Source organism: Panthera onca, chromosome B4 (genome assembly GCF_046562875.1).
Source record: "Panthera onca isolate mPanOnc1 chromosome B4, mPanOnc1 haplotype 2, whole genome shotgun sequence".
Classification (NCBI taxonomy): domain Eukaryota; kingdom Metazoa; phylum Chordata; class Mammalia; order Carnivora; family Felidae; genus Panthera; species Panthera onca.
The window spans coordinates 38,036,934-38,058,551 of record NC_138345.1 but is presented as its reverse complement, the minus strand read 5'-3'; the positions used below and the strand labels follow the sequence as shown (position 1 = coordinate 38,058,551).

At 56.6% G+C, this 21,618-nt stretch overlaps 1 protein-coding gene across 14 annotated transcripts in view; it reads right to left on the bottom strand.

Moving 5' to 3' along the window:
• Positions 1–4,900: 4,900 nt before the first annotated feature.
• The window catches only part of TSPAN9 (tetraspanin 9), a 206,056-nt gene continuing 189,338 nt past the window's right edge, over positions 4,901–21,618 (bottom strand). For all 14 annotated transcript variants that reach the window (XM_078450165.2, XM_078450166.2, XM_060658693.3 and 11 more), the window contains 6 exons: positions 12,296–12,487; positions 11,847–11,921; positions 11,420–11,521; positions 10,639–10,770; positions 10,125–10,208; positions 4,901–8,486 (listed from right to left, as the gene is read on the bottom strand). In XM_078450165.2, coding sequence (XP_078306291.1) covers positions 8,415–8,486; positions 10,125–10,208; positions 10,639–10,770; positions 11,420–11,521; positions 11,847–11,921; positions 12,296–12,487 — 657 coding nt within the window. In that variant the 3' untranslated portion in view covers positions 4,901–8,414. The remainder of the gene's footprint in view (positions 8,487–10,124; positions 10,209–10,638; positions 10,771–11,419; positions 11,522–11,846; positions 11,922–12,295; positions 12,488–21,618) is intronic.

The following is a 21,618-nucleotide window of genomic DNA, read 5'->3' as shown; positions in this document are numbered from 1 at the left end:
GTGCGGTGGGGAGGCAGACTAGAAGTGAGCCTCTCGCCTGGGGAGAACCTGGAAGGGGCCTGTCACTTGCTATCTAAGCAGTTGGAGTCTGCAGCCCAGGCCAGCTCCCGTGTGTCTCTCCCTCCCCTTTGGTCGAGATCATTCACCAATCACAGCAGCAGCCCTCTGATGGCCTGGATGTTGAGAAATGCACCATTTGGGCCTATCCGAGGTCTCCTATCTTGTTGGACCCAGACATCTCACCTCCACCATCACTATGAGTATGAATGTGTGTACACATGTACACAAGCACACAAACGTGCCTGGAACAGACGGGCGCCCCTCCCTGCTGCACACAGGAGTGCCATGGGTGAGTATAACTGCTGTCTGAAATGGCTGTAGGAGCACCTGTGTGGTTCAGTCAAATGTCGAACTCTTGGTTTCGGCTCAGGTCACGATCTCATGGTTCGTGGGTCAAGCCCTTCATCAGGCTCTACATTGACAGCATGGATCCTCCTTGGGATTCTCTCTCTTTCTCTCTCTCTCCTTCTCTCTGCCCCTCCCCTGCTCGCCCGCTCTCCCAAAATGAATAAACATCAAAAATAAAAATAAAATGGCTCTGGTGGCCAACTGGGGCCTCAGGTAGGTGGGCAGCATCGAGCAGCTGTGTGAAGCTGTCCTTGGTGGCTGCTGCCTGGCCTGTCGGCTGCCACTGTTCCCCAGCAGGTGCCAATGCCTCGTGTCAGTCCCAGTGCCAGGCTGTCATGTTGCCACCAGGTGGGCTGCTCTGAGCTGGGACCCTGGTTCCCACTCCGCCCCCCCCCCCCCAACTGAGAATAGAGAGGCTGCTGGTGGGGGTGGAGGAGACACAGGCTCCAAATCCTGGATCATTCCACTTACCTTCTTCTTAAAAACAAGTACATGGAAGCTCCTACTTCCCTTTTCCTTCACCTTCTGTCCCGGGATGAAACCCTGTTGAGCGAGGACTGGGCGCAAAGGAGAGGCAGCTGCAAGGGACCCAGAGGGATCTTTTGGATCAGGCCAGGGGTGAAGAGGGCGGTGAGCAAAGCTTCAGTCCGGCCCTTCCCATCAGCAAGGTGCAAACAGCATCACTGCACTGAGGACATGCGCAGGCCGGCCAGAGCCAACAGGGCTATGTTCCCGTCAGTCTGGGCACTCTTGAAGAGGTCACGGGCAATCTCTACCGGCCTTCTAAAATATGGAAAGCGGCTCATGAATCCCTAATTGGGGGTTAGAGATCCCCAAGCTGGGAAGGAGATCAAATTCAACATGTCTCCAGGAGTTGCCAAGCTGTAAGTAAGGCTGAGTCCTTTCAGGAACTGGTGTCCCCTTCCAGGGAGAAGAAATGTATTGAGAATATGTCGGGATCCCAGGAATTCAGTGGGGGCAAGTTGGGGCAAAGGGCAAGGAGCTTCCTGATGCCATTTAATGCCAGGACACAGGCTCGCCTTGTCCGCATGTCGAAACGGCCCTGCTCCGCATGCTGGGCTAGGCTAGATCTCACAGCTCTGTAGCCGCCAGAAGGAAAATCTCTGACCAACAGGCTCCACCCAGCAGACCGAGCCACAGACCACAGTGTGGCCCTGCTCTGCCGGCTTCCCGCTCTCCTCTGAACAAAGGGACACCGTGGGTTTGCCCTGGCTGGCTCTCAGCTGCCTGGCAAGTCTGTAGGGCCACAAAGGGGAGATTCCAACAAGCAGCTTCGGAGAGACTGGCCCAAGCGTGCCCCGTGGAGTGTCGTTATGATTTTTGTTAGCTTAAGGAGACACAATAGTCCATCTCCACAGCTGTCATTAAACTCAGCAAAAACGAGATGGCTAAATCAATAGCTTCCTCATCTTTGCCGAATGCTTTAGAAGGGACCATTGCAATGCCAATATTTTCGTGTCCAAAACGACATTCATTTAATCTGACTTCCCTCTTGTTTCTGTGGAGCAGTGAATGCGGCAACCGGGCCATCCCAGAGCAAAATGGAGGCATGAGGGAAGCTCGCCCACTGAGCCCACACATCTCCGCCCCCCGCCACGGCTCACTACCCGCCCCCATATACCGACTCCCCTTTCCCGATTACTCTCCTGTGTCCCCAGCTTTCAAGCAGGGGGACGCTCTTCCTTGGGGTTATACCTCTAGTTTGGGGACTCCTGAGGACCCAGACTTGACCCATTTCTTGCTAAGCACTTACCCTGGTCTAGGAATAAGCTGGAGGTCTTTACATGCATGGTTTTATTTAATCCTTGCAGCAAATCTGTAAAATCGGTATTGTCCTCATCTTGCAGATGAGGAAAGCAAGACAAGTTCAGTGACTACCCAGGGCTCACAGCAGTATCATATGCAGAATGAGTAATTCAGACCCTCCAGCTCCCAAACAAGTGGCACCCAGACGTGGCACATCCCTAACATTGAAAGTTCAGGCATCATGACAGCCGATAAAATAGTGGAGGTCAGGAGGAAGCCAGATCATGTATATGAGAGCATTTTGCAAGCTGCAAAGCTCAATGGAAACCAAAGGAGAGATTTAATTATATCACACTGGTCTCCGCTTGCACACGAGCACGGAACCTGGAAAACACACTCACCCTCCATTTGGTGCAGTCATCTACCTGTCCAGGGCGAGGGACGTCATGTTGGATGAGTGGCCCGAATGCTCCTCTCCCCCCAGCATCACCCCCCAAGTAAATCTAGTAAATCTAGTTAATCACTAAGTCTCTCAATTTTCCTGTGTGTCTTTCAGACCTGATGTTTTTCTCCCTCCCACTGACGCTTCCCTGTGGGCTCAGTCACCTCTCAAGTCACTGACGCAGCCCCTCCTTGAAGTCCTGGCATCCACCCTGTCCCACCTTACCACTCTCCAAGTGATCCTTCCCAAAGGCAGATCTGAGCCGGCCGCACATGGCTTCAAGCCTGTCAGTGGGCTCCCACCACTCTTGGCTTCAAGTTCAAGCTCTAACCTGGCTTAGGATCTTGTGATCTGGTGGCTGCTGCTCTCTCCAGACCCCCCTTCGCGCTTGCTCTATGCACCGGCCCCAATGACATCACCAGGGCTCACCTTCCAATCCTCGCCAGGTTAACTCCTGTCTTTAACTCTCAGCAGTGACATCGGCTCCCCAAGTTGGGGTCAGCACGTCTCTCACCCGTGAATATCACGATCACAGCACCGAGTTGCAATCCTGTTTGCTCTTCTGCGGTTCCTGTCAGATTGCTGGCTCTGTAAACACAGGGGTTGGTCTGGGTCCTTCACCACATACTCTAGGTGCTTGTACAAGTTAGCATCCAATAAGTCTTTGGGTGGATAAACATCTTGTCTCAGGAAGCCCTGGTCGTGGCCATTTTGAAGGAGCTCTCGTATGCGTACCAAGCCCACTGTGCTGCTGCTGGCAAGCCATTTTTCTCGTGTGCCCTTTGCTGAGTGCAGATGGAGAGGCAGCTCTCCCACCACAGCACACGGCCGGGGCGGTGGGGAGCGCCCCCAGGGTCATCTCATTCACCCCCTCTCAGGGGCTGAGGAGCCCACCACCCATGGCTCTAGCCTAGTCATTAGACATCCCCGGGGAGAAGCAATGCCCAGCCCTGTCCTGATAAGAACATCTCCTCTCCTGCCCAGCCAGGCAGCCTGCCTTCCATGGATTTAGCTCATTTGACTGGAGCCCAGTGCTGAGCGGTCAGTGCATCCCATTGTCCTGTGATCCAGAGGACTTCACTCTGCTCCCCAAAAGCAGACAGCACAGGGACCTGGCCAGCATCCTCGTGGGTGGGCGGGAGCTGGAACCACAGTAGGCATAGAGGAAATGGCTTACACCCACACACCTCTGACTTGGTTGGTGCTCAGAGGATGTTGGAGGGTCACTGCCCCTAGTTCATGACTAGCCCCTGGCTCCACGGCCACAGGGTTCCTTCTGGTAAATCTCCTTAGGGGGGGATTTTTAGGGACTACATTCTAGCTGGACCTTTGATAGAGGGTCAATCCTCAGCAAACCTCTGGGGGCTTTGGGACACAGCAGCTGCAGGATGGGGTCCTAAAGTTTGGTGTTCTGGGGCAACCCTGCTGACCCGGCCACTGCCCTGAAGAGGAAGGAGAAGCCCCCTCCTGCTCCTGGGCCCACATGGCACATTCACTCTTTGTTCCCACCCCAGCCCAGAACACTGGCAGCGATTTCCACGTACATGTGGTCCCGGATGAGGATGACCTCTGAGCTCCTCACCTGTAACTTGTCACCATGACTGTGGCAGCCAAGGACATGGGAGCCCAACTCCACAAACCAGAACCCCAGCCAAGGACACCGGGAGACTTCCATGACCAGGGGCACAGTGTCCGTGGGCTCACATGGTGTTGAATGCCCCCTGCCTCCCTGCTGACCTCTCATCCTGACTTGGTGTTCCTGTGCCCTGTTTGAGGCTGTCTCAGAGCCACCCTGAGACCACAGCCTGGGCCAAGTCATGCTGTGAGGTCCCCTCATCCTGGAAGAGCTGTCAGGCCCACTAAGAACGTCGAAGGGATCGGGGAGAGACTGTACCTAAGCCCTGTCCCTACAGGAAGCCATGAATGACTTACTCCCTCCCCCTCCCCCAACACACTTCTGGGCCTTTCCACAAGACTGGCCATGTGTGAGAAGCAACAGGTACTGAGGTGGGAGTTGACCCCTCACACAGAGAGCTCGGGCCTCTCAGACTAGCTCCCGACCAAGCCCGCATCCAGTCACTGGGCAAAGGGCACCCCTAGAGGGGACTGAGCCCCGCCTCCCCCAGCAGACCTGTGACCTGGGCTCGAGGAGGGGAGATGAAGTCCTTGCCGTGGGGGTGTCCTAGACAAACGGTAGAGCCAGTGCCTGATCCGTCCTGTGTCCCTCACACCAACCACTACAAGTCATGGCAGAGTGAACACAAACCACGAAGAGACCACCTGTTTGTGCTTTTGACACATTATCAGTTTTTATTTAAAAACATGCTAAAAACATGGTGTTCGATAAAGCCAGGACCAGGATGAAGGAAACGCACAGATACGGCATTGCAAGCAGAAAAGTGCATTTAAAACCAACAAGCGTGCTGTCCCTGCTCTCCCACGCTCCCCGGGGGTGGGCAGGGTGTGCGCATGAGCCCCTGGCTCTGGCCCTCAGGTGCCCGTTCAGGGCAGGGAGGCCAGGACCCGCCGGGACCACTGCCTCGCTGAGGTGCAGAGGAGTGAGGGGGAGACCAGGACCGGGAGAGGCCGGTCGCAGAAGGGCGGAGGGACAAAGGGTGGACTCAGGCACCTGGCACCCATCCTACACCAGGTCCCTGCTAGTTAGCACCTCCACCAGTGTGGGTGGGCAGGGGGCTGCAGAGGAGGGCACAGCCATTTCCATCTACCTGGACTGCTTTGGGGCCACCAAAGCAAGGAGCGACGGCCACCGGGTCCAAGTCAAACCAGAACATCTGCGCGAGGGTCTGGGGTGGGGCAGCAACCTTTCTGGAATGAAAGCCCAAGGTGCTGGCCCATGCTGGTGCGGGGGAGGGGGTGACAGTGCTCCAGCGGGGGTCTGAGGGTGGAGACTGTCCCCCAACACCTGCCGCAGCCCCCCAAGGGTGGTTCTCAGTCCCTGCTCGCTCACCACCTCTGCAAGATGGCTGCAGGGAAAGGCCAAGTCTTGGCCGGCACCCCCTTGAAGCTGTCTCCAGAACCTGACCTTCTAAGTCGAATCTGGAAACTGCATCAGACCTGACCAAACTGACGCTGATTTTGGCGAGGGAAGTCACACGTGAGGGAGCTCATCGAGTTAGTGCTGCCCCAGTGGGAGCACAGTCGGGAGAAACAGAGAAGACACTGGGCTGCCACAGACACCATGTGGCATGACCTTCTATGTGTGGGATCCACCCTGCAGGAAGGGCGAGGGGTCTGGAAGAGTACCCCCACCCCTCGTGCCTTCCCCCAGAGGAGACTCGAGCAAATGCCTAAGCGGCCAAGCACAGGGTGAGGCAGGAAGGCGGTCTGAGGGACTGTGGACAAGCCTCCGTGAACGGACAGGTGAGGGGGCGCTGGTGGGGAGAGGGGGACCGCGGGAGAGGCTCCAGGGCCAGAGGACATCCCTGAAGCTCTAGAAACTAAGACTGCCAGGGAGGCTACACACACCCACCCCCCAAGGTGTCGGGCTTTTGCTGCGGATTTGAACAAAAACTGAAATTGCATTGATAGGCATGAACAAGCCCGCCCCATCCTCCCCAAGGTCATTACACACCCAGTCCCTTCTGTGTGACTCCAGCGCGCGTTGGCGGAGCGCGTCTCCGCAGTGACGCAGTAGCATGTCTGTTCTGTGCTCTGCAGCTGGGAGTCCCCAGGGAGGCAGCTGAAGTCCCGCACCAGGAAGATGGCACCAGAGGACCCAGGAAGGCAGTTTGGCTCCAGCATGTGCTGGCCCCTTTGTCCCCCCAAGGACCCACCTTCCCAGCTTTGCCATGGGCACCTTCACTTCTGTCGTGGGGTGGGCTGTGGGGGGGGGGGGGGGGGTCCTTGCCTGACTCATTGAGCCCACCTTACTCTCCACTTCTCATCCCCCAAAATCGTGACTCCTGAACACCAAAAGTTCCATACTTCTGGTCCCCCCTGATTTTACTTTGGCGGGTGCAGGAGTTGCTGGCTGGGTGGCCAGGTCTCAGCTTTTGGAGCAGACAAGTGCAGGCTGGAGAGGAGACGTGGGCCTGGTGAGAAATCAAGGTATTGAGCCAAACGGTGCAGGGAACAGGCAGCCGCCCCACGTGAGGCCGGGTCGGGGAAGCGCACTGGATCCTAGCCGGCCAGTGGACAGCCTCTGCAAGCTCAGTCCCATGAATTCTTGACTTTAGTTTAACTGCAAACACACTCAGACCAGCTTAAAGCCTGAGGGCCCCCCTGCTGCAGTCAGATACCCCACCCGGCCTGTTCAGCTTCTACACCGTGACTTGGCTGTTTCTCCCTGGGGCTGCTGTAGCAAGATCCAGTCTGACCTCCCTGTGCTTCTCCTCGGGGCCACGGAGGACAGACCTGCCACCACCCCACCATCAATGAACCCTGAGGAAGGGGATGAGGGTCCCGGGACCCCCTGGTCATCTTCCCCTCCCTCTCGGCAGGGAATGTGCAGCCCAGTGAGTACAGCTGGAATGATCACGGGCACTACTTCCACCTTCCCCTCCTGATGGTCACGGGACCTCTGCCACCGTCTGAGCAGCAAAACGTAAGGAATGCTTCCCCTTCCAGAAGCAATGTGAGAAAGTGAGCAGCATCTGAACTAGAGAGGTATTTGTCCGAGAGTTTCTAGCAGGAATGTCTGTGAAAGTAACTGGGGTTTGCAGAACCTGTCGCGGGAATTTGCCCGCATGGGGCGGAAGGGGGAGACTCCGGTGCCAGCAGAGGGCAGGAGGAAGGAAGGACGGGAAAAAGAAAAGACTGCTCATCGGTGAAGCAGAAGGACCCACAACGGCCCTGGCCACGTTCCTGGCAAAGCACTTTGCCGGCCCCCCATGGACCCCCAACTGTTCGGGCCGCTGGAGCCAGCATCAGCAAACCTATGGCCCCCGGGCAGGGTGCCCCTCCACGCTGCTCTGTGCCTTTCTGTTGCACACGCCTCATCCAGGCTCCTATGCCACCGACGCGGGCCCCGCACACCCTGGCCCACTCTCCCTCCCACTCAGTGCGTCCTGAACACAGGCCTGGCGCATCTCCCCGGGGACTCCTGAGAGCTGCACAGTGGTTTGTCCTGATTGAAACCTGACGGGACATCCTCTCTCCCCGCACCTGTCCCCCACCCTCAGGAAAAAAAAAAAATCAAACCATTACAGAAATCAACGCAGTAAAAAGTTATAAATCAGAAAGCTAACCCTAAACTTATCTGGAAGATAATATTCCTGAATAATCAGAATCAGAGTAAAATAAAATAAAAAAGTTACACTGTAAGGTATAAAAAGCCTGGGCAAGATGCTCCTGGGGGCCTTGCCCAGAGGCAGTCAGACCCCCGCCCCCCCCCCCCCCCGCCAGCTTTCCCATGGATGGCGGTGGGCACCTGTGGCTCTGTGGACAGTCTCTCCACCAGGAGGGAGCACTCTGCACCCCACCCACATGGGGACCAAGTGTCAGCGTGAGGAAGGGCAGAGGCAGAAACGCATCAGTGCTGGAGGGCTCCTGGAGCATGAACCCGGCCCACCCTGTCTTCTTTGGCAAATACACAGATGCAGGAATCCAGGCGCCCCCAGCACCCAAGGTCTCTGTGTGCCTCCTCCACGCCTCCTCCTCCCTGGCCCTCCACCCACCAAGAAGGCTGAGGCGGGGTGGGCTGGGGGAGGGTGGGCTGCGGGGGGAGTCGGGTGCAGGGGTCAGCAGTCTGGAGAGCGCGGGCAGGCAACACAAAGCTCAAATCTTCTTCCCTGGCACAGTGTCTGCGTGGGGGCTGGGGTGCTCCCGGCCAGCCCGCTCAGGCATCGTACTTTTTACCAGTCCGGTGGATGTGCTGGAAGAGGGTCATGGAGAAGGCCATGCCCAGAATCTGAAAGACATGGGGGAGAGGGTTTTGGACAGAAGCCCCAGGGCAAGCGGGGGTACCCACCTGTGTGCCTGAAAATCACTGGTGGACGGGAGCCAGTGGTGGACAGAATAGGTCACACACAGCTGAGCTCAGCCCCTCAGAGCTGTTTGTACAGAAGATCATAAACCTCTCTGAGCCTCAGGAATCTGCCCATTTCAGGGTTCTGTTGTGAGGACCCAAAGCACAATGGACCCGGCCCTAACTGGTAGCTACCACGGGACTGAGGTGGGGGCAGGAAGGGGACAGGAAGGTTAAAAACCCAAGCCGAGTCCCTCCGTTCGGTTCTGGAATACACGACATGGATACACCCAAAACGGTGCAGCCAGTGTGTCTTCACCACCGATGTGCTTACGACAACATTAACACTCCTCTGTGTTCCCTCAACTCCTGAATCCTGAAGGGGGTGGTGGCCCAGAGCAGTGCAGGAGGAAGCCAGCCTGGGGCCTCACTGTCACTATGGGTAGCATGCCGTGGGCACACACCACAAAGCTAGGGACCGGGAGACGCTGCGTGCCTCTCGTGGTTTGGCGTAACTGGAGGAGACCCTGGCTGGTGATGCTCTGGCGTTCTGCTCCAGGCCTGAGCAGTCAGCTGAGAGGTGCCCTCTTCTCAATACTGAACAGCATCTTGCCCCCGTGTGCTCATCTCACATCAGAGCTCTGCAAAAGTGACAGTGGGCTTGTCTGCTGAGCGGGCTTGTCTGCTGAGCTTGGATGAATCAGACACGATCAGACCCCAGACCCAAGAGTTTAGGGCAAGAAAGATACAAGATGTCAGCCATCTTCCCGTGGACCAGCCAGTCAAGTTCAAGCGCTCCAGGGAGAATCAGGCACTGAAGACTCTTGCTCGCCTCAGGTTGGAGCCATACATAAATGGACCAAGGACGGAGCCCGGAAATGCGCATCCCCAGAAAGGTCAGGGGACTCTTGCTCCCCACCGGCCATGCCACCTTCATCTTTAGGAAGGGAGGCAGGATTCCCTCCTGGTCCCCCTCCACCGTCTTGCAAAGCGCAGCTGGGCACCGAATGCTTGCTAGGAACAGCTCACACCTACTGAGCACGTCCTAGCTGCCTGGTACTGCTCTACACCCTGTTCCACGCATGGGGCTCACTTCATGCTGAGAAGTGGCGTGATGATCATGCCCATTATGCTGATGTGGAAATTGAGGCACAGACGCTCAGCAACCTGCCCGGCTCATATACATTTAATGGGTGCCAAGGCCAGAACGGACACCCAGGGAGTGTGAACACCTCAAGTGTTACCTGAGGACTTGGGTTCCATTCAGTCCTAGGGCAAGTGTCCCCGTGAAGTAGGGCAGGCGTGTTGTCAAGCAGACCCACACAGGGGATCTGCGCGGTGCCGGCCCCAGGCCCCAGGCTCGGAACGGATGCCCAGGAAGCAGAGCCCTACTGTGCCTACGGGGTTGGGACAGGCGTTGGGATGGAGGCCTCAGGACAGAGCAGAGCAGGACAGTGCAGGGGCTCCAGGCTGCTGGGATCAGCTATTTAGTGCATGTGTGTGTGTGTGCGCTTCGTCTTCCACCTCTGACTTAGGTCCAGCTGGGAGCTCGAGCTGCGAGGCTTCCAACAGCCCTCTTACCTGCATGATAAGGATGCACATCCCCACTGTGCCAAGCACATGCTTATTGTCATCAAACCACGTCTTCACCTTTTCATAGCAGCCCTAGGGAGCAGGACCAAAGGTTAAGGCACCGCAGGACTGTGAGTGCCCCTTCCTGCCCAGCCCCCACCTCACGTCCCCTTCTGTCCCTGTCCTTGCTCTTGTCTCCTGCCCCTCTCTGACCCTCAGCCCCAGTCCTCTAGCTTTTGAGCAGGCCCCGCCCCTCCCCACCCAGGGGTCCACCTACAGGCTCCCACTGCACGGCCTCTGACCCCCACTCAACCTCCACCCTCAGACACTCCCGACTGCAGGCCCAGCCCTCCCACTGGCCACCGGCCTTTTGGCTTCGGTCCTGCACGTCCCCCACCCCACTTTCTGTTAAGCCAGTTTCTTCCTGTCCCAGGCGACCCTCCCCTGCAGGTGTCCTCTTGCCAGACTGTCCTCCACACCGGCTTCTGGGAGGGGGACCTGGGGAAGCAGCTTCCAGACTCACCGTTCTCCACAGAGGGGTGGTGGTGTTGCGCCCACAGCCCTGGGAGTTCTCCATGCAGCAGCGGTCGGGCACTGTGTTCTCCCCCAGCACCGGGTACCAGTCTGTGTAGTCGGTGACGCCACAGCAGCGCATCTGCAGGTGGGAAGGCACGGGGTCAGACACGTCACTGCCTGCGGGCCTCCTCTGTGCCTCCCCCTGCCTAGACCATCCTGGCCCCACGAAAGCTGCCTCCCTGCGGTTCAGCAGAGGAGAGACAAAGGCCTCCTTCTTGGGGCCTCAGCTGGGCCCTAAAGGGAAGTGACGGCCCCTTCCTGGAGGCCAGAATGCAGACAAGGTAACACCCACCTGCCACTCTGAGCTGGGCACTGGACACCAGGCAGGAGTGCTCTCTGCTTGCCCACCACCCTTCTGCTTTGTGGATCGTCCCAAGCTGGCTGCCAGCCCCTTCCCAGGGCTTAACGAGGGACCTCTGGGCTATACTGACTCGTTCCCCTCTTAGAATCAAGGCCTTCCTTCCTGACCCATAATCAGAGCAATAAACTCTGTCATCCATGCCAAAGCTTCAGAAAAGAAGGGCCTGGATGATCTGCTCTTCTAGATTATCTGTCCTCCCTGGTCCCCTGTACCCACTTAGGTACTCGCCACCGCTCCCGCTCCCGTGCCCTGCTCCCCCTCCTTCCCTCAGCTGCATGTCCCTCTCCAGATGCATCCTCAGTCACCCAGGGTGAGTCTGAGCCACGCCCCCCCACCCCCCCCCGCCCTGCCAGGCCCAGCCCCTCACCTCAGCCTGGATGATGTTCCAGGCGTTCTTAAGCCCCACGTTGTTCTCTGTGTTGTACAGCAACAGTCCTTCTTTCAGGTCCTTCTTGGCGTTCTCATTTACCTGTCGGGTAGAGGGCAGGCCCCTGAGTCCCTTCTCCGAGTGCTCCACACAACTATGCTTGAATGCTCCTGGTGATGGGGAGCTCACTAATGCCAGAGGATTCCTAAGACTACACAGGTAATAAACCCCTCACACTCCCCTCAAAGTCACCTTCCTCATGCTCCCCCCTACCAAAAGCCTTTCATCTGGACCTCTCCCAGCTCTCCTGCTGCCATTCTCCTTCCTCCCTTCCTCATAGGTACTCTCTGTCCACGCTTCTCCTCTGGCTTGTCCTGACCCCAGCCCACTGCCACCCCACATGCCCCTCCCTTCCTGTAAGGCCTACCTTGTCCATGTAGACAAAGAAGAGGATGAGCAAGATCAACTCTGCTAGGAGGATGATCAACAGGACGATGAAAAACTGCAGAGAGAGTGTCGGTGTGGGCACACGGTGGTGGTCACGGCCAGGGATGGGGTGCACACAAGGGCTAGGGGAGCTGGGGACAGGAAGCACCTAGACAGGGCTTCCCAAGTATGGGAGAGGCCAGCTACGGCTCCTGAGGAGTCCCTGATAGCTAAGGGAGGCAGATGAAGGAGACAGCCAATCAAGGAGTGGAAGGGACAACTAGGGTCGGGATACGCGATCGTGAGGAAGAGGGGTGTGATCGGGCAGAGAACATCCTAGAAGCAGTTTCTGTCGGGCATCTAATAGGCTGGCGGTTGTCTCAGGCCTTGCTTGTCTCCGTGACCCAGATGCAGGGAGTTCAGAGGGCTGCGGGTATGGAGTTCACTTACACTGAGAAGGAGGCACTTGTTTTCCTTGATGGCCCCCAGGCAGCCGAGGAAGCCTGTCACCATGACAATGGTGCCTATGGCGATGACAAGGTTGGCTGCAGACAGCGAGGGGAAGCTGGGGGAGAAGGTGGCAAAGTTGCCTTGGGACACAGATAGCCAAATGCCCACTCCGAGCAGCCCACAGCCACAGAGCTGGAGAGAAAAGAAAGCCATTAGATCAGCACCGCTTTGTGTTCATCTCCACGGAACCCAAAAGGCTGCATGTCCCCACCTCCAACTCTGAGACTGGGAAAGGGGGAGAATGGGGCTATAGGTCAGATAGGGCCATGGGCCTTAATCGTGTCGGCTCTGAGGCCCAGACAAACCCTCAGCCTCTCCACGTCTCAGTCTCCGCATCTGGCAAATGGCACCCTGCCAGCTTCACAAACCTCCTAGGGTCACTGTGAGGATCAAATTTTAAACGACACAGGCAAAATCCTGTAACAAACACTGACGGTCCCAGACACACATGAGTGGCTGTGGTTACCCCACTTGTCAGTGGAGAGGCCCTGGCATTCAGGAAGGAGTCCGGGAGGAGGAGCGCGGTGCCCAGGGAAGGTGAGTAAAGACTCGTCTCTGGGGCCAGGAAGACTGAGTCCGGTTTCTCAGGGCCAGGCCTTCCGGCGACCACGTTTTCCTGCCCTGTCCAGCAGGGCCATTTGCCCACTATTCTCAGGAGCCTGAAGAACAAATTTCCCACAGATGGAAGGTGAAAGGAACTCAACGGGCTGGCCGACGTGCAGGCCATGAGAATCCATCACTGCCTTCGCCTTCCATCCATGTGAGCCAGCAGCCCGCGCTCTGGCCCCGAAAACCGACTCTCCTCCACGGCCCCCCTGGGCCCGCGACGCCACCGCTTCACCTGGGGACGCTTGGGTTTCACTGGCTGTGGGTCTCCACAGCTGCCTTATTTTATGCTCCGTATAGCTGACACTCACCCCGCTCCCTCCGGCAGCTCTGAGGAAATATGCGGAGTCTGAGGAGCCAATCAATCTGTCAACCGATATTTATTGAGTACCGAAGGCTGCGGCATCCTGTGCCAGAAGAGCCACAGCCACTTTCGAGACCTGCCTTCCTGGGACCTCTGTGCTGCATAGACAGGAACAATAAAAAAGCAGCATCGACCCCACGCAGTATACACTGGTGCCAAATAAATAGTTCAGGAGTTCTCAGAGGAAGCAACCACTGTCCTGGCCCAAGATGTCAGTTGGAGGAGGCAGTCTCTAGAGGACGGCTGGACCTGGGGCAGGTGGGGGACCACAACATTCCACGCAGGGCAAAAGCACACACGTAAGGGCTCAGGAGGTACAGATGTGGATCTGACACCCGGCTCCAGCTTTTCCTGGTAGTGCGACCTTGCAAACTCCTTTTATGCCCAATGAGAATGACACCGCCTGCCTTCACCTTCTGGACTGTTGGGAGAATTTAAATGGAAGAAAGCATGTGAAGTGCATGGCCATGACCAGGTGCTGGTCTCCGAAAGGCATTTGCTGAGCAGCTCCCATGTGCCCGGGGCTGTGCCATGACCCCAGGAACCAAGCACATCCCCGCTCTCGAGCTGCTCCGGCTTCCGAGGGGAGACACAGATGGCCCAGCAAAGACAAGGCGGCTCACGAGTAGGGGGAGAGCAGTTCTCACATGCATGCCTGGAGGTTGAGGGGGAGAGGCACAGGCTGCCCCTCAGGGGTGGCATTTTCTTCCCTCATGCAGTCCACAAACCCAAACAGAGCACCCATGTAGTAAGTGCCAGGGCCCGTTCTGAGTGCTGGGGTGGAGGTGGTAGCAGCACAGGCAACCCCCCCTCCCCGCCCCTCCCTGCCTCACTCACGAACAGGCTATTCTTACAGAGCACACGGATGCTACATAAGCAAACAAGTGATAGAATCTCAGGTGATGGTACGTGCTGTGAAGGAAAATGAGGATGGCCACGAGTTAGAAAGTTTCAGGGGACAGAGTGGTCAGGGATGGTGGCATCTGAGTAGGGACCCAAATAAAGAGGGGAAGTGGTGGAAGGATGTTTTGGATAGAGGGAACAGCAGGTGCAGAAGCCCTGAGGTAGGACTGAGCCTGGCCAGCCCAGGGAGAAGCAAGCTTCCCAGGTGGCTGCAACAGAGTGGAGGAGGTGACAGTGGTGGGGGACCAGTAGGTGGGGTGGCAGGGGTCAGATGAGACAAGACCTTGCAGGCATCACTTAAGAAAACCAGGGTGGGATGCCCCTAGGCCTGGAGAGTGACATGGTTTATATTTCCAATAGATCTCTGAGACTGCTGCTCAGAGAAGACCACCAGAGAGCAAAGGGGGAAGCCCAGGGCGCAATCAGGAGGCCACGGCAGGGATCAGGCAAGAGCTGGGGGTGACCTACACCAGGTGGCTCTGGAAGAGTGGTGAACAGCGGTACAAGGAGGTTTATCTGTAAGGTAGGATTGACAGGACTTGCTGGGATTTAAAAGATGAGTAGGATTTTCATAAATGAGGAACCAGAAAGGTGACCCAGATTGGGCATGATGGAAGAAGTGCAGGCATTCCCATGTATTATTAAGCCAGAGATGGTTTAAGGAGCCGGGGAGGAACAGGAGGAAGTGGAGCAGGTTCCCGGGTCCCCCACACCATGGAGTGGTCCTGCACCTCCTGCACCTGGGAGCAGTCCCAGTGGAACTACATCAAGGCTCCCCAGGTATGGGCACACTCAGGCCTAGAACACCCAGCCAATGGGGTACCCGCCAAGCTTTGCAGGGGGGGGATGGTTGCCACCACCCCTGTAACCACTAGGTGGCTCTCCAGGCTGGGTCAGAAGCTCTGAAACTTCCATCCAACTTCTCGTACTGACTTTTTTTCAATCTGGTCAGTTCCTATACTGCCGTCTCAATTTTTCTTTCATTAATCATACCATGGAAATTCATGATCTTCATGCTGAAGATTTATGGCTCTAAAAGCCAGAGCCTGGAATGATTGAGAGGAAACCCCGTGGCTGCCAGGTCACTCACTGCAGGTAGAGGAGCCTGTTGTTAAAGAGACCTGGCTGTGGGACCCCCGGAGCGGCAAGATGCCGTTACCACCCTGCACTGGGGACACCAGGGCCCCCAAGACCCTCCTCAGTCACAGTGCAGCTTTTTCTGGAAGCCAGTGCCCACTGGGCATGGGCCTGGCGGGGGCCCTCTCTACCTCTTTTCTCTATCTCCCTCCTGGGGAGAACTGCCAGGAGGTCCAGGAGCCCCTCTCTGGGAAAACCTCAACAGTTCAGAAATTCCCAGGACCTGGTCATCCCTCTCAAAATGGTTCTATGATCTTGCTTCATATTCTCTGAGTTGGTCGGCAAGCTTCCCAAAGTCCCACCCAGCAGCCTCCCTCTACCACGGTAAGAGAACAGCACTGTGGCTCTGTCCCCATGCGTGCTTCCTTTCCCACTTCCTGTCTGAGGTCCCACCACGCCCCAGGCTAGACCCCAGGTGAGACCTGCTGCCTCCAGGTGGGGCAGTCCCCACACACAGCGTGTACTTAAGCCCTGGGGTGAAGGGGGCTAGCTCAGTGAATGAGGCCTTGTGGGATCTCAGTGCACTCAGGGACAAGAGCCTCCAGGTGGGAAGAAAACATGACCAATCAGGCCCTGAGTTTACAGATTAGGACAGCAAGGCCACGGCACTGCCAGGCTGGACCCAGACCTGGCTCCCTGGCCCGCCTTTGGTGTGGAGCCCCTCTGTACCTGACGCCAGGAGACCGGCCAGTGCATGCCGAGCCTGGGCCGACCAGTAAAAGGCACTGCCTTAGCCCCTGCCTCAAGCCCGGTCCCAGCCTTGCTCCCCTGCCTGCCTCTGGCCTGTTTTTCAGCCCAGCCGACATAGAGCTGCCTGAATCCTTTTTCTAAGATGCTGCTTTCATCATGCTGCTCCCCTGTGTGACCTTACAATTCTTTAGCTCTCTGAGGCCCAATTTCCTTTAAAATGTAGGATTTGGACTAGAGAATTTTTCAGGTCCCTGCCAGCACGGGCTTAGCCAAGCCTGAAACATGATGCTCTCATGTCCCTACCCGGTGGTTCTCAACCCAGAGTGATGTTGCCCCCCTGCAGACACCTGGCAACATCTGGGGACACTTGTGGCCATCACAACTTGGAGTGTGGGGCTCCTACTGCTGTGTGAGTAGAGGCCAGGGTTACTGCCAAACAACCTATAATGCATAGGACAGTCTCCCACCACAAAGAACTACCCAGCCAGAAATGTGGATAGAGGTGAAGAAACCCTGCCCTAGCCCCTTCCCCATGCCAGGGGTCCACCCTCTGGCAATCACCTCCAGGAAACAGCCATCACAGAAAGAACCCAGTGTATTCCCTCCAAGAGTGGGGCAGCGTCCTAGTTCTGAAAGGGACAGTAAAATGTGGGAGGAGTGGAGAGCTGGCCAGACTCTATCCGGGGAGCTGGTGAGAACCAGGGCAGGAACAGGGAGAGGTCAATGTCTGGTGCATGGCAATGGGCAGGAGGGAGGGGATGACAGCAGAAAAGGTTTGCTGGGCAGGAAGGCAAGAAGACAGACAGGAAGCCAGAGCAAGGGGCAGGGGAGGGAGCGGCAGGCAGGGGAGGGAGTGGCAGGCATGGGGGGGTGGGGGTGGGGAGGAGCACTGCCCCATGTGGACGGTGCCCAGCACAGGAAGGAGACAAGGTGTGCAGTGCCAGAGAACTTAGCTGGTGGCATTCAGGAAGATTCCCTTCCCAAAGCAAAGGACCATCTCAGCTAAGATGACCGAGCTACAGTCAAACCCAGGGCAGGAAGAGACTCCAAGGACTCAGGGAACCAAAATCTAGCCAAGTCAGCACCAACCAACCTGAGGTCACCAGCCAGACAGACCTGGTCATCAACTCTCGCCAAGCAGGGGGGGATCCAGTGACCACCCTGAATAGCAAGCCCTCCTGCTCCCCGCCCCCTCCCCCAACCGAGGGCATTTCTAAATATTCTCAGTTCAGCGCTCCAAATAAATCCACATCCAAATGTGAGAAAACAAGTTCCTATCCTTGCGCTTGCCTGTGGCCTGGATCTCTGTGAGGGCAGGGATTTGGGTCTGTTTTGTTCACTGCTAAATCCCCAGAGCCTAGAACAGTGCTTTACCCTTGGCAATGCCTTGGGGTGTCCCTCCTATGGGGCTCTCCTAAGGCCCTTCACGGACTCTGCAGAGGGAGAAAGTGCAGGCCCTTTCAGGGGACCATCTCAGGGTCTTCCTGGTCACCCTTGGGCCCATCGGCCTGATGCACAGCCAGTAAACTGAGGCCCAGCCAGGCCACAGCCATATAGTGAACAAGCACTCCAGACTTACTTCAGTTATGAAGCCTGTTGTAATTAGCTGAATATCCCCGTGGCATTTTTCTTCATCTTCAGTTTGAATCTTATTGATTTGTAGTTTCAATATATGTTTCTGCCTTGTGTCCTTATGTATTTTTCATGCAGGCATCCCATTTCTCTGGGGTGGGGAGTCCTGTGATTTCCCCTTCAATCCAACCTCCCTCCTTAGCTTCTACCCCTGACTCAGAGCACAGGACAGCCACTCCCTGTGTCCCCTCCTAGCTGCCAACCGTCTCTGCCCCGTGCAGGGGTGGCCTTCTCTGGGGGTGACCTCCTGTGCCAGGGCTGGGCCCAGAGCAGCACATCGGGGACCTGCCCAGCCTTCTGTACCAACTTGTTACCCGCCCCCCCCCCAACGAAACACCAGCACTTTGGGAGTCAGGCTCACTCTCCTCCATTCTTCCTCTGGGAGGGCCCAGAACACGCCTGGGATACTTCATAAACATTAGCTTGATGGATGGATGGATGGATGGATGGATGGATGGATGCGGGTAGGAAGGCCTGAGAAGGCCACAGCCTGGAAACAGGACCAGAACCAGACACACAGACCCACCTGAATAAGAAGCCCCCCACACATCCCCTTGTCCCTGTTCCTAGAACCCCCAAGTGCCCCAAGTTACTCCCAACTCAGCCCCCTGAACCCCTTATTTGCCTGTGTGAGTCATCTGTTTGTCTGCCCCTCACAGCCTCATGTGTCTCTGCAGAACCCCCCCCCCCAACCCCCCCTGCCCCCTGCCAGCCTCATCCCCTCTGCTTTGCAGGAGCTTTCCAAACACTAGGTCTCAACACTCCCCAGTGCTCTCTATGAGCCAGGGCCAAGTGCAGCGTTTAATGGCATTTAATAAATTAGTGGATGTGGAGAATAAAAAAGAAAACCAAAATGACTTTAATTTCACAGCCCGACGTGCAGCTAGTAATGGTCCTGCCTGGTCCTAGGAGAAGCCGTCCTGCCAAGAACTGCATCACAGGGAAAAGGGACAGGACATCAGCACCAGGAGTGGGGCCGCTGCAAGGGGCCTGCAGCTCATTCAGTGTCACAGCCATAAAGGGGGGGAAGGGAGGGAGCCAGACAATGTCTTTGCCAAAGTCACCCGGCAGGCAGGAGGATCAGAGCGCAGAGGGGAAGTGGCCACTCAGCGAGAAGTCTCCTTTGTGAGGCTGTCCCTGGTCCCCACAGACCAGCCCCCGCCTGAGCACCCCAGGGTCGTGGCGTTCAGCATCCATCAATAGTCAGTACACGCCATTCTGTCTTTGTCCAATTCTGGGTCCTCAAGAATTCTTTCTTATTAACTCAAGAACGCACTTCCTTGTGGCTGACACGCACATGCATCAGTCCTAGCTTTGCCTAAGCAGCCAACAAGAACAAGTGTGGCAGGCTTTTAAATATTGGAAGGCCTGTATCTCACGGTCCTTTCCCAAGTCTTCTGGTCTATTCAAGGGCTTTTACAGCTTTGCCTCTGAGTCACCCTCCACTGCTCATCCCTGTCCCACACTCAAAATCAGATTCCAGCTACTGAGGGGATAGCACAGAGTACAAAGATACCCCTCTCACCTCCTACATTCTGAGTCCTATACTTCTAGTAATCCAGCCGAAACCCCCACTGGCTTGGCAGGCAGCCCCCCATGGTTTTGGCTCACATAGAGCTTGTGCATAATTTAAGGTGAAACAGCAGGACTCATCGGTCATTCTTTTTTTGACCCCACACTTTTCTCTCAAAGCCTCCAATTTCTTCACATCTTCACCTCGCAGCCCCCAATATCACCAGCTTACATAGGTGACAGGGAGATCACACCCATATTTCTGAGCCGAATTCTCCTCCAAATAAACATTACATAAAGCATTTGCATATCTAGAACCCAGTTACATTTTGATTATCACAGAATGAGGTTATTTTCTCAGATGGTTCTAGGAGAGAGCATTTAAACCTGGCCAAGCTTCAGGGATGCTGTGTTTGGTTTTGCTGCAAGACTCAGAGGCTGACAGACCTCTTAAATTATATGTTTCAAGAGTCCACTTCTCTCCAGAGAACTTTGTGGAGACACTGAGACCGTGGTAACCCCTTGTTAGGGGGTTTTCTGGGGACAACTCACCAGAACCCCCCCCCCCCCCAATCAGGTCAGAGTGGCCACGGGTCCTGTCATAATACCTCTTGTGCCCTCGAACCCTAAGATGTACATGATGATGAAAGAGTCCGTGATGAGGGAGACCTCACTGGAGACTTTGAGGACAGCCCCTGGCCACCCTTCCAGGGGTGCAGGCAAAGATGCAGTCACCAGCAGTCCTGGCTCCCAGCCGGCTGCACATAGGGCTTGGGGTCCTCCAACCCCAGCAGGGGAGGAGGCTGGCTTCGCTGAAGCACTGCCCATGTGTTTGGACTTCCTGGCTGGACCTCAGCACAGAGGGCATGTGCCCTGCCCAGGGGCTCACTCGAACGAAGGCATCTGTGGGACTCCAGGGTGACCAGCCCTAGGGGCAGGGAGAGGCTGGGTCTGTCCCCAGGCTCCAAAGGCTCCAGAGGGTGCTGAGAGCAGGCCTAGTCCCTGATACAGCTGATGTCTAGAGAGCAAAGGGCAGGGGCTAGAAATGGGAGGGAAGGGGATGTATCCACCTGGTGCTCCCCCAACACAGCCCCTTTAAACTCCGGTCTTCTGCAACCACTCCTCTGTCTGGGAGAAAGGCTTGCAGAGCACCGTGGCTCACCTCCCCCACCTCCACCTGCACCCCAGCCCCTGAGCCCTCTGGACGCCTCTAATCTGACGGCAGGTCCCAGATCAACTTTCTCAGGTGCTAGCACTCCTCTGCCTTCTCAAACTGAGTGGGGGGAGAGGGGGATGAAAAAGGATGTAGAGACAAGCCCAGAACCCCCTCAGAGAGTCCAAAGTGGCCCTGAGGCGGCCAGAAGGAAGCCTGAGGAACAGCCCCCAGAAGGGCCATGGAACGATGTGTGGCTGTGATGCCAGAGAGCGGTGGATGACACAAACCGCCGCCAGCCTTGTAAAGCAGGAGTGATCACTCACCAGTCCATAAACATCGATTCCCACCTCCAGTGCAGCCCTCCCTGGGCAGATGGAGCACAGAGACGGGGGTGCTGGGGGGAAGGGACACTCAGGAGTACTTGTAGCCAACGTTTCCCAAGCTGACCCCAGCCCATCCGACTCCCGCTCATTGCTGGCAACGGGAGCTGGAGGCCCTGATAGGGAGATTCTGCTCAAGGACACAGACAGATTTTGCACAGAGACCACGCAGGTGTTTCATGCCCCTCTCTGGGAGCACACAAAAGGAAGCAGGCTAAAGGCTGAAGGGACAGGGGCATGCACAAGAGGGAGGCTAACAGTCCTCTGTCCCCGGCCCCCTCTAGAGGCTCTGTTCCCTGAGCTAGCTGGCAGGGTGCCCTTGGCTGGGACATTGGGGCGGTGGGGGGAGGGGGGGTGGAGAATGACCCTTGGACATGTCTTTTTCCCAAACTCCGGAACTTGTCAACACTCAGTAGGAAGCAGCTTGGAGCCTGAGGCCACCCACACCCAGTAACACACTCAGTCAGGGTGCCAGTGTCAGAAGGGTGCTGTCTATGCTGGGGCGGGGATCGTACATGTAGCTCTCCTTTCCTGCACCCCCAGAGCCATGACTGCCTGAGCTCCCGGGCCTGGAGGGGACCCTCGGGGGACACAGCCTGGGACCACAGTAGGAGACACGGCCTTAACTCCCAAGGTTGCTGTAAATTGGGAGGGAAGGCGCCAAGGACTCTGAGTAGCTCGTTAGAGGAGTCTGGAGAAAGGATTTTCCAATCACCAGCATATTTTCTCCTTCCTGCATTTGCTTTATCTTATGCCTCTGGGGAGAAAGGCCCTTCTGACAGCATCAAAGTGTGGAGAAGTACGTGAAGCCAGGTTGCCGTGGGAGGCAGGAATGGGCTCAGGAAACCAGCCTTCAAGGATCACAGTGATAGCGGTGGCCACC